A 16,982-nucleotide genomic window follows, 5' to 3' on the forward strand; every position below is an offset into this window, starting at 1 on the left:
TCTTGAGGGTAGAGCTTGAGAGCAAGGGAGAGAGAGCTTGATAGCAAGGGAGAGAGGGAGCTTGAGAGCTTGAGGGTAGAGCTTGACATAGAGAGAGAGAGAGAGAGATCTTGAGAGCTTGCTGTACTTGTGAATGGGGTGAGGGGGGGAAATTTATAAGGGCTACTAGAAAAACTATCTTCTCCTTGGAAGGACCGGTATGGTTTTAGAAAAGAACATGCCTGAAGCTCTGATACCACTACCGAGAGATTCTTTTTTAACAATTTCCAAAGTTCCAAAGTACTCTATCTGCTCTTTGGAAGGACCGGTATGCTTTGAGAAAAGCACACTCTCAAACCAACCCATAGGGCGGTGGACTTTTTCTTTTACCCGAAATTCTTTGCTTCACTTTAGATTTTCAAACACACAGAGAACTTCGCAAAGGTAACCTGCAACGGGAATTAACACTTAAAGCACATACACGGCTCAGAAGCTAGAATGCTCCGAGCAGACGCCGACAACTTTCAGGCCCTAAAATTGTTGCCTCGCTCGGTATTTCTTCAATCTTTAAGATGGTAAATTACAAAGAAGTGTCCTGGGAATTCTTTACATGTATCCAACTCGATACCACCTGTTTTGGCAAAATTTTGGCAATATAACAACCCCAAAACTTGCCCAAAACCAATTTCCCTGCTGAAAATTACTTCCATTGACATAAACCCTCTGTTTTTTGCCCAAAAACAGACAATTCAGCATGCTATATCTACTTGTTTTTGCCCTGTTTTCAGCCCTAAACAGTTCTTCAACTGTCCTCTAACAGTGGGGTAGTGTTCCCAACGGTTCTGGCATCCGTATGGCTAAAAACAATCCAAATTCAGCACATAACCATCACTAAAAACAGAACTGCACGGTGAGGTTATCACCCTCACCAGTGCCTACTTTTGGAGCAGCAATTACCTACTCCTGTTCCTGCTCAAAGAGACTCTTGCCTCAGCAAAAACACATATGACCACACAACTCTACATGAGTCAATTGAAGATCCCTTTTGTGGGGAGAGAGAGCTGTTGGAATTAGGGTTGCAGAGAAACACACACATCTTGGAGGAGATGAAGGAAGCTCAAGGCCCACAATAGAGAGTGTATTATTGAGTGTGCAATGGAAAGATAGATGGCCCTAGAGTGATGGGCGTATATACAATGCACGGGGGAAAAAACCTCCTAAAGAGGGAAAACATGCCCCGGCGGTCCTAATGTGCACACACATCACTACCACATGTATATGGTAACAAATCCCCCCTGGAGTGATGCGGTGAACGAGAGCTGGCACATGAGTAAAAGGAAGTGCCATGCCCTAAGGACAAGATCAGTCCACAAAGGGGAGTAAGCCCAAAGCTTTGCGAAAAGCTTCAAGCTTCTCACGAGACAATGCCTTTGTGAAAAGATCTGCAAGGTTGTCCTGTGTTGGCACATAAGCCAAGCTGATCTCTCCTGCTGAGAGCCTCTCCTTGACATAGTGGTAATGCACCTCAATGTGCTTTGTGCAAGCATGAAAAACTGGGTTCCCCGCAATTGCCAATGCGCTTTGACTGTCAGTGTAGATAGTGTTGGCAGTGTCCTGTCCAACACCCAAATCATCCATAAGGCGTCTGAGCCATACACACTCAATCGGTGCTGTGAAGACTGCCCTGTACTCAGCCTCACAACTCAAAGTGGCCACAGTAGGTTGCTTCTTGCTCAACCATGATATACATGAACTCCAAGCATGAAACAAAAACCACTTGTGGACACTCGCGTGTCAAAACAACCAGCCCAATCTGAGTCCAAAAAAGTGTGTAAGTCTGGCGGCAATGATCCCCCCTTGGGATAAAACAAGCCAAGATGTAAAGTGCCACTAAGGTAGTGGAAAATCCTCTTGATAGCCTGCCAATACTTAGACCCTAGGCTATGCATAAATATGCTGACCTGTGAGACTGCAAACTGAATATCCGGCCTCGTGTTGCATACATAAATGAGGCAACCAACAACAGTTTGGTAAAGAGTGACATTAGCAGGATCGCCAGCATCATGTAGACTTAACTTCAAACCTGTTTCCATGGGAGTGGCAATAGGTTTGCAATCCTCAAGTCCAAACTTACATAGCAATGTCTCTATGTAACTTTTTTGACACAAGGCAATACCACCATCACACTGCTTAAAACTGTATACCCAAGTAATGATGCAACAACCCCAAATCTTTCATCTTGAAAGTAGCATTCAAATCAGCCTTACATTTAGCAATATATCTCTCATTTGGTCTAGTGATCAGCAAATCATCAACATAAAGAACCACAATGGAAAGTACATCACCCTCACGCTTTACATACAATGTGCTTTCTATTGGACTGTTACAAAAGCCTCGTTTTAACCAAATGAGTGTCAGCTTTCCCATACCAAGCACGAGGAGATTGCTTCAACCCATACAAAGTATTCTTACATCTGCACACTTTGTCCTCTTGTCCTTTTATGACAAAACCGCGAGGCTGCGTTACATAAACTTCCTCAAATATGTCACCATTCAAGAAAGCAGTAACAATGTCTGATTGATGTACATCCCAACCAAAATGAGCTGCCAATGCACATAGAAAACGCACAGTAGTCATACGACAAGTGGGAGCAAAAGTATCTTCATAGTCTATGCCTTTTTGCTGTGCATAACCTTTTCCAACAAGTCAAGCCTTATGGGGATCGATCTCACCATCCGGCTTGCGTTTCAACTTGTAAACCCACTTCGTACCAATGTCCTTTTTTCCAAGAGGCAAATCCCATAAAGTCCATGTGTCATTTTCTATAAGTGCATCATATTCTGATTGCATGGTAGCCATCCAATTTTCTGAATTCTGTGCTTCATCAAAAGACAGAGGCTCCTCAACGTCATGTAAGCTATACATAGCAAAAGCATAACAATCTGATGCATAAGATGCATGGCGAGAGCCTGAACGAGTACGACTAGTCAAAGGTGCATCCAATTTACTGTCACGCAAAGTGTGCACCATCCATTTTGGCATACCTCTAGCTTGCTCATTTTCAGCCCTTTCCTCATCAAGTACATCTGCATCAGTTATAGGCTGATCTAAAACATTTTCAGAAACCCCCATAGGTTGTACATTTGCCTCATTGGAACTTACATTCGTATTTCCACCATTGAAAAGAGGCAACAAAATGTCATAAATGTCCTGAGAGCTTACATTACTGTCTCTAGTACATGACAGCAAGGGCTGAACAGAATCTTCCACAAACACTACATCCTAAGAAACCAGAATACGTTTTGTTTACGGATGATACAACTTGTAACCTTTGATTTCAGCACTATAACCAACAAAAATACATTTGACGGCCTTATCATCCAATTTTTTGCGTTGCACTTGTGGCACCAAAGCATATGCCAAACAGCCAAAAACACGCATGTGCTCAATAGAAGGCTTTCTATCATGCCATACTTCATATCGAGTAATAGACTGCAAAGCTTTCGTAGGACACCTGTTAAGTACATAAGTGGCACACATGATGGCCTCAAGCCAAAAAGAATGCGGCAAATCTTGACTTTTGACCATACATCATGCCATTTCCGTGAGTGACATGTTTTTCCTCTCAGCAACACCATTTTCCTGAGGTGTATGAGGCACTGTACATTGGTGTTTTATCCCATGACTAGCCCGAAATGCATTAAATTCATGAGACATATACTCCCCCCCTCGATCGGAACGGAGGGTGCCCATAGTACATTTCGAGACATTTTCAGCCATAGCCAGAAATTGTTTGAAGCACATAAAAACTTCGGACTTCGCTTTAAGCGGAAATACCCATGCATGCCTGGAGTAATCATCCATGAAAGTCACGAAGTACAGGTAATTGCCCCAAGGACGGAGTTTGCATGGGCCCACAAACATCACTATGCACAAGCTGCAACCTACATGTGGCCCGAACTGAACCATCCTTTGGAAATTTAGAGCGCTGCATCTTACCCAAAATACAACCTTCACAAACATGTTTGACAGGTGCTTCAAGAGGTGGAAAAGAAGCAACCATATTAGATTTTTGCAAACGCAGCAAACTGGCAAAATTCAGATGACCAAAACGTGCATGCCAAAGTTTTGCATCTCAAATAGCCCGTGAATCTGCAACAGCATTTGCAAAATTTTGTCCACACTTGTCATACAAAGTGAGCTTATACAGCCCACGGCACAAAAGCCCAGATGCAACAATTTCATCACCAAAACTGAGATCATGAATTGTACATCTGTCATCCACAAATTTGACTACAAGTCCAAGTCTAGCAAGTGAGGATATAGACAAGAGATTCTTCTTGATCCCAGGTGCATAAAGTGCATCAACAAGTGTGAAGGAAATGCCATTAGCAGCAGTGAGCACAATCTTTCCAACTCCCTGAACTGGATAAGTGACTGAATTCCCATGAGGGACAGACTCGAGAGAGGTAAACAATTCACGATGTGAGGTAATGTGTTTTGTAGCACCACTGTCGAAATACCACACATGTGAATCTGCAGCAACTGACAAGCATGCATTATGGACAACAGGATTGTAAGTGCACTCTGCGCTAAAAGCCCATTCTGCATCAACATCAGCAACACAGTCTCCTCTCACAGAAGAATCAACAATGGCTGCATTTGTAGTGGAACCAGCATTTGCAGTGGAACCACCCTCTTTCTTCGTAGCCTCTTTGGCCTTCAACTTAGGACACGACTTGATCAAGTGATCATTGGCTTTACAATAATGGCAACGCATCTTCTTTTTGCCCTTATGACCAGAATTTCCAGACGAATTGCTGCAAGCAGAAGCATTAGGAACAGAATTTTTGCCACTCGCAGCAGAACCATAAAAAGTGGTTGCATTGCTGTTATCACCCTTTCTTTGAGAAGCAATAAAAGCCTCTTCAACTGCATGCTGTCTAGTCCTTTTTTTTTTGGAACGTGACTCTTGCAACAGCAATGTGCATAATGCATCAAACTTGACAACTTCTGGATTTCCTTGGGTCATAAGTCTCCAAGTGCTAGCAAGAGTCTGGTAAGAATCTGGTAAGAATCTGGTACAGTCTGCACAAGGGAACTGTCTGCAATAACTTCACCTGCAGAAATAAGTTGCTCATTGATATCCTTGACACTAGCAAGGAAAGTGTCCATATCATCTTCCTCATGCATAATCTTCGACTCCAGCTCTTTACGCAGCAAAGCAATTTTAGCCTCATTGCGGCTTGCATAAAGACCTGCTAGAATATCCCAAGCCTGTTTTGGAGATTTTGTTGAACGGATGTGAGGAACAATGATGCGCTTCACAGACAATGCAATCAATGCATAAGCCTGTGCATCCTTAATATCCCAACGAGCTTGTTCTGTCGTAGGCAAAACAACTCTAACAGCTGCAATCCTTGCAGTAGGACCTGCAACATCCTCAACATCGCCTACATCCTCAGAACCAGGACGTACATCAATGCGCTGCACAATGTTCCAGACACTCTTTGACACAAGAACATGTTGCATCATATAAGCCCACATAGGGTAGTTGTCCCCATCCAACCTGTCCTCAGTAGCAAACATCTTGAACAAATCTGTGTTGTTGTCAACGATGGTAAATGTTGTACCTGATGTGAAAACTGGCCAAAAATAGGAGAAATGGAGCGAGAACAACCTGTGCTATATAACACAAACCGTAGAAGACTATAAGGCACCTGTTATGCAAAAAATAGCACTGACAGAATTTCTGCACAAAATGACGAAATAGCCTGTGCAGTACTGCCTGTAGTGGAAACGGAGGCTGAAATGAGCCCAAAATATTTATCGACCTGCGAACGCTCGCTAAAGCTTACTGAAATCGGAGAAAGTGAGCAGGCGCGTGCTGGAGCAGCTAGCGACTAAGCCCGGGAGGACGTGACCTGCTCTGATACCAATTGATGGAATTAGGGTTGCAGATAAACACACACAGCTTGGAGAAGACGGAGGAAGCTCAAGGAACACAATAGAGAGTGTATTACTTAGTGTGCAATGGAAAGATAGATGGCCCTAGAGTGATGGGCGTATATACAATGCACGGGGGGAAAAACCTCCTATAGAGGAAAAAAATGCCCCTACGGTCCTAATGTGTTCACACACATCACTACCACATGTATATGGTAACAAGAGCAGTGTAAGGTGTGCAGGACATGACTTCTTGCACTACATTAGACATGAGAGGGAAAGCTTGCAGTCAATAGCTCTTAACCTATGACAAACTTGCAAATGAGACTCTCCCAGCTAGAAATCGAGCGCCCCTTCTTCTGCATGAGGAAAGTGCACGAAAAGGTTCCACTTGGCACATTTACAAGCAGTTTTCCGCTTTGGACTTCCCGCTTAAAAATCTCCCGACTAGTTGCCCATTTGACTTTGCAGCAGAGTTCTAAAATGTTTCCCTTGTCATTCCGAAGGTAATGACGCAAACAGATTTCAAGGTCCAAAATAGTTGTTTCCTAAAGTTTAAGAGGTGCTTCCGTTGCACTCTCACTGGTCATCTGACCATGGTAACCACACCTTGGCATTGTGCCTTTATTGAGTTCACTTCCTAGTATCCACCAACTTGCTAAGTGCGACGGACGACCTACATGATCTTGAACTAAGCCTAGACATCCTCTTACTATACAAGTTCCAGTGCTGATGAACTTCCCGTCTGTAGGTGAAACTATAACCATACAATGTCCGACCATTTGCAACTTCAAAAAGAGCGTCTCAAAAATTTAAAAAAAATGATTAGAAAGAAACCAACAACTAGGGTTAGTTGTTGCCACGTCCTCGTGACATAGTTAACAGTTGCCACGTCCTCGTGACATACCCCCCTCTTGAATTTCACATAAAAGATTTTCATGAACTACCATATTTTTTATACATTGAAATTATCTATGCAAAAGAGGACATATTGTTGTCACAAAGACAATATGCATTGGATATGTTGTCAAATTATGGCATGGTTTATTATAAGCCTCTTGCTATGCCCTTAGATCCAAATTTGAACATGAGAGGTGATGCAAGGAAGTGCTTGAGAATGTTACCATGTACGAAAAGATTGTGGGGATATCATTATATGCTAGATAATCTTGCCAAATTTGAGTTACACAATTGGATCTAAGAGTGAGTTTATGTCCCAAGAAACCACACTTTGATGCAATGAGGTGCACCTTACACTATGTAAGTGCTACCTTGGATTATGAATCTTTTGCGAGACTAGCACGAAGTTGTAGCTCATGGTTATAAAGATGCATTGGGTTGGTACTGTGACTAATCTTTGACAATCTATGTACTTAATTTGTGCTCTAGATGTGTGTTCAACAACATCTACTAGTTGATTTGGCTATGCCTATCGATGTTTGCATGTTCATGGGCTATTGGGCAACATAGATATATCATTGTAAATGCTTAATGATCTTATTGTGTGCGAGTTTAACACTATATGCCTGACATTTTGTTGTCTATAGTTTTCATGCAAGTTCACATTGTATGCCTCTCACAGTTTGTTTTGCCAAGAGTTTGCATGCTCTCATGTCACAATTTGAATAGCCGAAAAAGGCCTTCAGTCGACCCATTCTGCAATAGGCTCCCGACTGCCATCGATCGCCTCGCGTGCAGATAGGCTCCCCGTAAGCCATTCCCTATCCCTATAGAACATTGATTTTGTTTGTCAAATTTTTCCTGGCAAATATCCATACTTGCAATAAATTTTGGACACGTTCTTGCTAAAAATCCATTCAGGTTTTCGCTCTTCAACGAGCAAATCATGGGAAGACCAATGCAAATATCAATATTCCTATGTCACACTCTGATAGTGTAGTAATGATTTGCAAGTAAAAAGCTGATTTTTTCCCCCACACCTCAACTAGGCCAACTACCCAAAGAGCAATTACAAAACAACGCATGGAAACAAGAACACACCTACATACATGCAATGCTTTCTGCGTGTCACCCGATGCAGTAACAACTTTCTGTGTTTGTCAAACAAAACACAAACACCAAAAGCAAAACCTCTGATATCAGCAACACCGGTGTTTTACACAATTCACACAATTGTCTCTATGTCGCAACATATCTTGAATAACAAAGCTATCAGAAAAATAACACTGACATACTATGTTAATCCCAGGGGTAATAGACTACAACTGAGTGGAGAGAGCTTCAGAAGTTGTACTCTCAAGGAATAATTCATGCTAAGATTCTGTTCACACAGCTAATACGTTTCTTCTTTGCTGAAGCTTGAGAAGACGAATCAAACCACAGTTGGAAAACAGCTATCCAGATCACCTTGCAGAGTCTTAGATTTTCACAAATGCAGGCAAGTCTTGAGTCTATCTCTTTGTTCAGCATTGACTCCAACCTAAAGGCTGGAACAAAGAGCTACATTCTGGACCTTGAGCTGAGTTCCTATCCCTCGTGTTGCACTGCTCAAAGAGAAAAGCTAGTTTTGGTAATCATCTTGCTTAACACACAATCAAAAGTGACTCAGACCCCTGATGCGTGCCCTTGCTAGAATTTTCATTTCTCAGCAACGAAAACCATTGGCTTCCCTCTACACTCATGCTCATCAGCATCTCTGGCTTAGGCATGTAGAAAGCAAGGACAGTAAAAGCAATTATTGCGCTCTCTCGCTCTCTCTCTCTCTCTCTCTCTCTCTTTCTTTTTTCTCTCAATGTGATAAAATCTTACTTGACAAGAGTCAAGTCGCATGGCTTAAGGGTCGGAGGAGACGAAGGGACAACTTCTACCCATGCCTCCCATACATACAGCACATCATCATAGTCCTCTGCATACTCCGTGAAGCTAGGAGAGGGGGGTGCGAGCAAGATGTCTTGCTTCAATAATTCACTGATGGCCTACAAAAAATAAACCACCCCTTCTAATCCATCAGATACAAAACAATGACAAACATCAATTAACCTCACAAGATACAAAAGAAAACACAACAAAATTAAAATACCTCTATTAAAACCTGTCCAGCATTTTTGCATGCCTCTTCCAAAGAAGAATAATTTACAATTGTCGATGATATCTGACCGAAGTCCATTGTAACACTCTCCCCGCTCCTATGGAGACTGAGATGAACATTATACTTTAAACTTTCAAGGATCACGTCTCCAAAGAATCCAATACCTGTCAATGTTCAACTTATAAAAGTTCTTGTGTGTAGGCACCTTTTATACTTGCAATAGGGTAAAACCCCCAACTTAAGGCCACCTAAGGGGCTTCGCAAATTGCAGCCAGCATACTCCACCATTTTCAGGTTGGATGAGCACAATTGGAAGAGCTCATCAACGCCTACCTACAGTAAAAATCTCGCCCACGAACGATGCTTCTACAGCGACGCAAAACGCCGTCGAAGATTTTCTCTGTAACAAAAATGGACATGAGTGAAAAGCCACACAAGGGGGTTATTATGGGACATGGTAGCCAACAAGGCTTGAACCCAACTCCATCAGCGATGATTTTAAGTGGAGTTGAGCTAACCACATCACCACAAGGCCACTTGTGTCCCTACATTGGACCTTTACAATTTTAAACTTGGGGAGTCCAGGGTCCCATTAAAGGGGGCCGGTTTTTTATTGGCCCTTTTACCCTATAACTATCACTACATGAAAAAGCAACAATTCCACGCTCGCTCCCCCCCCCCCCCCCCCCCCCCCCCCCCCCCCCCGCCCCTTCTTTTCTCCCCCCTTGTTTAAGCCTCCCTCTCTTTCATTGTCCGCCTGTTTCCCTACCCTCCCTCCCCCTTTCTTTTCTTTTTGCCACTGCCTCTTGACCCCGCCTTTCTTTCTCTGTCGCTCCTGCCCCCCAAGTGTGAGCCCTGGTTTCTCGCTCCCGGTTTCAGACTTTGATGGAAACTCCTCCCACCTCGTCTCGGAGGGACACAAACGTAGCTCCCTCTTCCGCTCCAAAGGAGCTCAACATCATGCTCTCTTTGGCCAGAAAAGGAAGCGAGCCTCACCGCAAAGGTAGAGCGCCTACAGGCGATGTTTGTGATCTACCGGACTTTTGGGAGTCGCCCCCAACACAAGGGAAATCCGAGATCTTTTTCATGCTCGACTTCTTGCAGATGTGGGCAAGATCTTGGATGTGCAGCTCCTTGGCTATAACTTTTACTAGATTGAGTCCCAAGCAGCCACAAGCGCTGCCAAGGTTATTGCCATGGGGCCCCTTTGATGTTCGTTGCCGAGGTTATGCCATGAGCCCGCTTGACATCAAAAGGGCTAGGGCCTTTTGCGGTCCCTGGCAGCACCGCTTCGACCCCTGCAGAGGCGGCAAAAGAAGGAGAAAGAAATTAGAACGCTTCCTATCTCAGTTAGCTTTTCTGGGTCGCGCCTGCTTTGGTTCGAGATATCCTCTCGTTGCCAAAGGTCATGCTTCTGCCCAAGGTAGGAGAGCTCAAGACTCGCAAATCAGTGTTTCATTTGTCGATAGATTGGCCATTTAGCCAGATCCTGCCCCGCCGTCGTCCTCCACCCTAGCCCCAGCCTCAGCCCGCTACGCGACAGGCAGCCCTTGTAGCTAGAGCTCCTCAGCAGTCAGATTTTGAGACCCATGCAACCACTGACGACACTGAGTGGCAGCCTGGGCAGAGATGTCGGAGAGGTCACCAGCCTCAATAGTCTGTTCCTAGGCACGCACCTCAGCAACAACAGCCATTTTGAACCCTACAGCAGGAGGCACCCCTTCCTCCTCCACCTACCGACCGAGCCACCCTCCACACTTGGGGGGAGCCAAGGCTTCCTTCTCACCCCACCCCTTGCACCCTCGCCACCAACCGCCCCCGTCCCACCTCTGTCACCTCCAACAGTGGAGGTGACAGGCATCCTCCCTCAGCCTCACACCCTCGCCTGTCTGGAGTGGCCTGCCTCATGACACTCGCCTGCAGTTCGCAGAGCACTTTGCAATGAGCCCAGTCGCTCATAGTGGAACCATTCATGAACCTCCTCAACGTCGAAGACTCAAGTGAAGTAGTCAAAAGCCTCATATCTCTCTCTGAGCAGCCACCCTCTAATAGGTGAGAGAGGTGAATCTCTGATACGCATAGTTGAGCGAAGCATGGGGGGAAGAGGCTCTGGACTCCTCGGTGGAATTCTCCTTCCCCTTGTGTGACCCCAATGCTCGGGATTGGACAGTGGACCTAGCCCTAGAGTGCCTACGAACACAGGCAATGGAGTTCTCACATCACCTCCGAGACTTGGATGTGACAGATCTCTTAGCTCGGTTTTGAGACGTAGCTCACTTTTTTATAGGTTCGGTAGACTCGATGGGGGTTCGCCACTTGGTGATTCAAATTCCAGGATATGTATGCATACTTAGGATAGTCCAACAGAGAGTGATGCTTTGGCCATGGCTTGTAGACGCTAGGATTTGATTAGAGGCCCAAGCGGAGTCTGGGGGGGCCTGACCCGCAATTGCTAGGATGGGGATTACTCTCCATCCAAGCTTGTGGCAAAGGCTCATCCTATGGCTATAGATTCAGCGACAGCCTCCCCTAGTCACACATGAGGCTTGTCTCATGGAATGTTCACGGACTTAGAGGCACACAGTACCTAAGCTACCGTGGTCGTCTTGGACAAGAGCTACAACGATGCCTAGTTGGGTCAATATGAGACTTTTTGGCTTTGGTCTCAGGAATGGACAGGTAGGTCTATTTCGTAGAGAGCACATTGGAGTGCTCAATGTTTATGCGCCTAAACAAGCAAGTACGCAGGTAGAGTTTTGGTCTCATATTACTGATGATAAACCTGCAGTTGATCACTCGTGTGTATGTGTGTGTGTGTGTGCTGGGGGGGGGGGGGGGTGGGGGGGGGGTGTCTTCGACATGCCAGAGCATCCTACTAGTAGAGTTGAGGGCAGCCACACTTGTGACAAAGTGATCACGTGGCACGACCAACTCGAAGAAAAATGGCCGAGTGGACAAGAGAAACTAAACCGACCAGCTTGAAGAACTTATGAGCACCGATCGTGGGGCTTGAAACCCTAAACGATAGAAGCTTCCACTCTGAAAGTGATTTTCGTAAATTGCGTGGAAGATGCTAACGTGGGAGCGTTGTACGGATGACCCGTGATTTGCACTAGCTGTTGATGTGGCACTTGTACAGATTTATGCTAGCAGCTCTTGGTGTAACAGACTTGGACACTCCAAGTCAAGAATCAATCACGACAGCACCAAATAACCACTTCAAAAGAATTCACAGTTCACAATAGATTTGCACTGGCCCGGCGGAGTTCCGTGCCTAGAGATATTGGCCCCAAAGACTGGCACCCCTTTCAGTATTTCTTTTTGTATTAATCATTTCAAAGTACAAGAGTGGTTGGGTCTCACTCTCAGACTCTACATCCAGATGCTCTGCAGAGTGGGAGCCCAATCCACATATTTAATGTTTACAAGGGATGCCAAAAGCAGAGCCCCAAAAGCTTAAAATAAAGCAAAAACTCTTTTCTCTCACAAGCTCTCTCTCATGAGCTTCCAAAAAAAAAGCAATGGAGTTCTCTCTCTCTCTCTCTCTCCTTGCAATTTGCGTAGAGCAAAAAGCAGATCTGTCTCGTAGCCCGTGATTTGCGCCGCAATTTACAAAATTATGCCACGTCATCATATCAACGTTTTTTCCGGGATTTTCCCTGCTGTCCTAGGGGTTAGGGTTTTTGCTGTTTTAAGGTTTTTGGTAGATTTTAGGGTTTATAGGTTTTAGGGTTAGGGTTTCCAGAATGCTCTTGGGCAGCCACGTCATCACTTTGTGACATACCCCCCTCTTGAAAGCATTGTAATCGCCCTCGATTACGCCTACAAAACAGACAGAGACCATAAACCGTCTTGGCAGACATTGACTGTTAGTATCTACGTACTAGGAACACACATCTAGCACATGTACCAATTGACAGTCACATCTCAGGACATCACTAGACATCACAGGACATCACATGACATTCAATATTCATTCGGATCTTAGACCATGATTTATCGGCAATGTAGCTAGCAATCACATCTAGATCTAGTCGGGACCTTATCGATGCCCGATTGACTAACCCCTATTCCAACCATGTCTATTCAAGATCAAGTAGACCAAAATGTTGCAGTCATTTCGTCTATCAGTTCCTGCACTTAAAAACAAGTCAAGAACAAATCAATTTCATATTCAGGAATTCCATTTCATAAAGTCATACAGCAGAATACTGTCAGCTCTCAGTACCCCTGAAGCTCAAAGAGACATCAATGACTCTAGTATCAAAATCGAGGCATTTGTTGACAAAGGAGCGGAGTAAGTCTCCTCTTGTGCATCCCACTGCACCAGATCTCCGGCCAAGCTGAATTCTGGGTTCCATTTGGAGTAGACTACGCTAAACCAAAAGCTTCGAGGTAAAGTTTCACAATCTGAGGAGTATCTGCTAGGTCCTCCTCCTCCATCCACTTCGCATCCAATGCACGATAGTTCTTGTCATTAACCAAGAACCGCCTTCGGACTTTACCTTATTCTTCGTATCCTTATGTGCCAAAATTTGTTGAAGAACAAGGATCTCCTTGTTTTCTTCCACTTCGGGTTGCTCATCAGGCTCCCCATCATCAGACATATTGTGAATCCTCCAAGTGTCAGGTAGTTTCAATCGAAAGGAGACATCATTAATTTTTTCAAAGATCTGGAAAGGTCCGTAGTATCGCATACTAAGCTTTGGAAAAAGCCTCTCCTTTCCCTTTTTCTTTCTCAGGCGTGCCTTCTCAAAACATAAGAGAACCCCATCATCCTCCTTCAATTTCAAGTTGTGACGATGGCAATCCGCTGCCTTTTTTTGTTGTTCTTGAGATTTCTGCAAAGTCTCGCGAACCTTGGCAAAAGCCGTATCTAAGTCTTGCGTATATTCATCCACTTCAAAAATCTTATCTTTCGTGCTTAGGAAGGGTGGAACCTTCGCAGCACCTTCAACAATCTCAAATGGCGCCTTCCTCGTCAAAGAGTGTATCGTGTTATTGTTGGCAAATTCCACCAAAGGTAGGTACTTTTCCCATTGAGTCTTCTGATCCGAGATATAAGACTTCAATAAATCTAAAACCACTGAATTGGCAATCTCAGATTGCCCGTCAGTTTGCGGTGGAACGATGTCGAGAACTGCAACCGCGTACCAATGTTCTCTCAAATTGCCTTCCAAAACAAACTCGTAAATCTGGAGTCCTTGTTGGAGAAAATTATCTCAGGTATGCCATGTAATTTGAAGATCTGGGCCACAAACAGTCTCGCTAAGTGATCCGGCTTGACTGTTTTTTTCATTGGAATGAAATGAGTCTGTTTGTTAAATCTGTCAATGACAGTCCAGATACCATCGTGACCACTCTGTGTTCTCGAGAGATAAAAAAGGAAATCCATTGCAATACTTTCCCAGGGGCGGGTTGGTATGGGCAAAGGCCGTAACAATCCCTGTGCTTTATGCCTGTCAAACTTGACCTTCTCGCATACCAAGCAACTGCGCACAGACTCTTCTGCATCCTTCTTGAGTCTCAGCCAAAAGAAGTATCTCTCTACCCCTTTCATGGTGGTAGCGATGCTGCGGTGACCCATAAAAGGTGGACAGTGGCATTCAGTCAAATTTCCCTCAACGGATGTGTAACGCAGAACATGGTTTTTTTCGCTAGAATGAAATGAGCCTGTTTGTTAAATCTGTCAATAACAGTGCAGATACCATTGTGACCACTCTGTGTTCTCGGGAGATCAAAAATGAAATCCATTGCAATAATTTCCCAGGGGCGGGTTGGTATGGGCAAAGGCTATAACAATCCCTATGCTTTATGCCTGTCAAACTTGACCTTCTGGCATACCAAGCAACTGTGCACAAACTCTTCCGCATCCTTCTTAAGTCTCGGCCAAAAGAAGTATCTCTCTACCCCTTTCATGGTGGTAGCGATGTTGCCGTGACCCGTAAAAGGTGGACAGTGGCATTCAGTCATAACCTTTTCCCTCAATGGTTGTGTAATGCACAACATGGTTTTTTTCACTGGAATGAAATGAGCCTGTTTGTTAAATTTGTCAATAATAGTCTAGATACCATCGTGACCACTCTGTGTTCTCGGAATATGAAAAATGAAATCCATTGCAATACTTTCCCAGGGGCGGGTTGGTATGGGCAAAGGCTATAACAATCCCTGTGCTTTATGCCTGTCAAACTTGACCTTCTGGCATACCAAGCAACTGCACACAAACTCTTCCACATCCTTCTTGAGTCTCGGCCAAGAGAAGTATCTCTCTACCCCTTTCATGGGGGTAGCGATGCTGCAGTGACCCGTAAAAGGTGGACAGTGGCATTCAGTCATAACCTTTTCCCTCAACGGCTGTGTAACGCAGAACATGGTTTTTCTCATGAAGTAGCCATCCCGAATGGAATATCCCGCTACTGTCTCCCCATCCTGTATCCGTGTTAAGATGTCTGCAAAGTCTGTAGCTGTGGAATATTGGTCGACCATATCCTTGAAGCTCCTATAATGTATCACAGAAATAGACAGAACCAAAGGCTTCCAAGACAAATCATCTGCCACCACATTCTTTTGTCCCTGAACATGGACAATGTTGTAGTGAAACTGTGAGAAGATGTTCGCCCACCGCATCTGCTTTTTCGATAGCTGCTTCTCTGACAAGAAGTAGCGCAAACTCTGATGGTCTGTAAAGACAGTAAAATCCGCTCCGATTAGGTAATGCCGCCACTGAGTAAGAGCATGGATAACCACCAAAAGCTCTTTCTCATAAATCTTTGTTGTCATTTCCGGCCTTGAGAACAATCGGCTCTTGTAAGCAATGACATGGCCTTCTTGCAATAAGACCGCACCCAGACTACGACCACAAGCGTCTCAATATACTTCAAAAGACTTTTGCAAGTCCGACAGAGCCAAAACTGGTCCTGTAGTCAATTTCTCTTTCAATGTCTGAAAGGCAGTCACCTCTATGGGTCCGCACGAGAAAGGGACTCCTTTCTGTGTCAAGATATGCAAAAGGGGAAGCAACCTCTGCAAACTTTCAAATGAACCGCCTATAGTATGAACACAGTCCCAAGAAGATTCTAACTTCATGGACATTCCTCAAATTGGGCCAATCACGAATAGTCTCTATCTTGGCCGGATCCATTTGCACTCCTGCTGCTGAGACAATGTGTCCCAAAAAGTGTATCTGAGGTAGGAAAATTTCACTTTTATTTGCATTAATCACTAACTTGTGATCTCCTAATGCCTGAAAGACCTGAAGCAGATGATCTCTGTGTTCTGCCTCATTCTTGGAGAAAACAATGATATTGTCAAAGAAAGTGCCAACAAATAGCCTGTACTCTCAAAAAATCCTATCCATCATCCGGTTAAATGTCGCAGGAGCATTGGTTAAGCCAAAAGGCATCACCAAAAACTCAAATAACCCAAAAGTCGTCCGAAAAGCTGTCTTGTAGACGTCTCCCGACACGATTCTGATATGATGATATCCACTCTTCAAATCAATCTTGCTAAAGCATGAGGATCCCTGTAATCTCTCGATTATATCATCGATCCTAGGAATCGGAAATCTGTTCTTGATGGTGATTTTGTTGAGAGCTCTAAAATTGATGCACATTCTCCAAGATCCATCTTTCTTCAAAACCAACAACACTGGAGAGCAATACAATGAAGTACTAGGCTGTACAAGACCCTTTTCCAAGAGGTCTTTCACTTGGTTCATAATCTCTTCATTCTTTGCTCGGCTCACACGGTAAGGTGGCCGGTTCGGTGGTGTGCTTCCAGGTATCAGATCAATGGTATGATCTTCAGGTGAGCAGGTAGTAACTCGCCTGGTAGGCCCTCTGAGAAGCAATCGGCGTGAGAGTGGAGAAAATCTTGGCGTTCTTTTTCAAGTTTAGACATATTTGTCCTATCCTTTCACTCAATTCTTTCATAAAGATCGAGTAAACAAACAAACTGGATTTCATTAATTTAGAAATGGCCGAAGCCAATACAATAGGGATAGACTCG

At 44.3% G+C, this 16,982-nt stretch overlaps 1 protein-coding gene across 1 annotated transcript; it reads right to left on the minus strand.

Annotated features, from left to right (window-relative positions):
* Positions 1-8,069: 8,069 nt before the first annotated feature.
* On the minus strand, positions 8,070-9,633 carry LOC147434006 (uncharacterized). The gene is made up of 3 exons (XM_086489857.1): positions 8,967-9,633; positions 8,696-8,862; positions 8,070-8,430 (listed from the first exon to the last, which is right to left on the minus strand). Exons 1-3 carry the CDS (start codon positions 9,051-9,053, stop codon positions 8,367-8,369), a joined length of 318 nt encoding a protein of 105 aa, XP_086345983.1. The 5' UTR covers positions 9,054-9,633; the 3' UTR covers positions 8,070-8,366.
* Positions 9,634-16,982: the final 7,349 nt, after the last annotated feature.

Source organism: Adiantum capillus-veneris, chromosome 19 (assembly GCF_014529385.1).
Source record: "Adiantum capillus-veneris isolate H3 chromosome 19, ASM1452938v2, whole genome shotgun sequence".
Taxonomy (NCBI): Eukaryota; Viridiplantae; Streptophyta; class Polypodiopsida; order Polypodiales; family Pteridaceae; genus Adiantum; species Adiantum capillus-veneris.

What these genes read in the sequence shown, in the direction of transcription:
- LOC147434006 (XM_086489857.1), bottom strand. Translation starts at nt 9,053, where the DNA reads ATGGACTTCGGTCAGATATCATCGACAATTGTAAATTATTCTTCTTTG. An exon ending in CTGGACAGGTTTTAATAGAG is followed by an intron (nt 8,863 to 8,966) that starts GTATTTTAATTT and finishes TATTTTTTGTAG; the next exon opens with GCCATCAGTGAATTATTGAA. An exon ending in TGCGACTTGACTCTTGTCAA is followed by an intron (nt 8,431 to 8,695) that starts GTAAGATTTTAT and finishes CTCTTTGAGCAG; the next exon opens with TGCAACACGAGGGATAGGAA.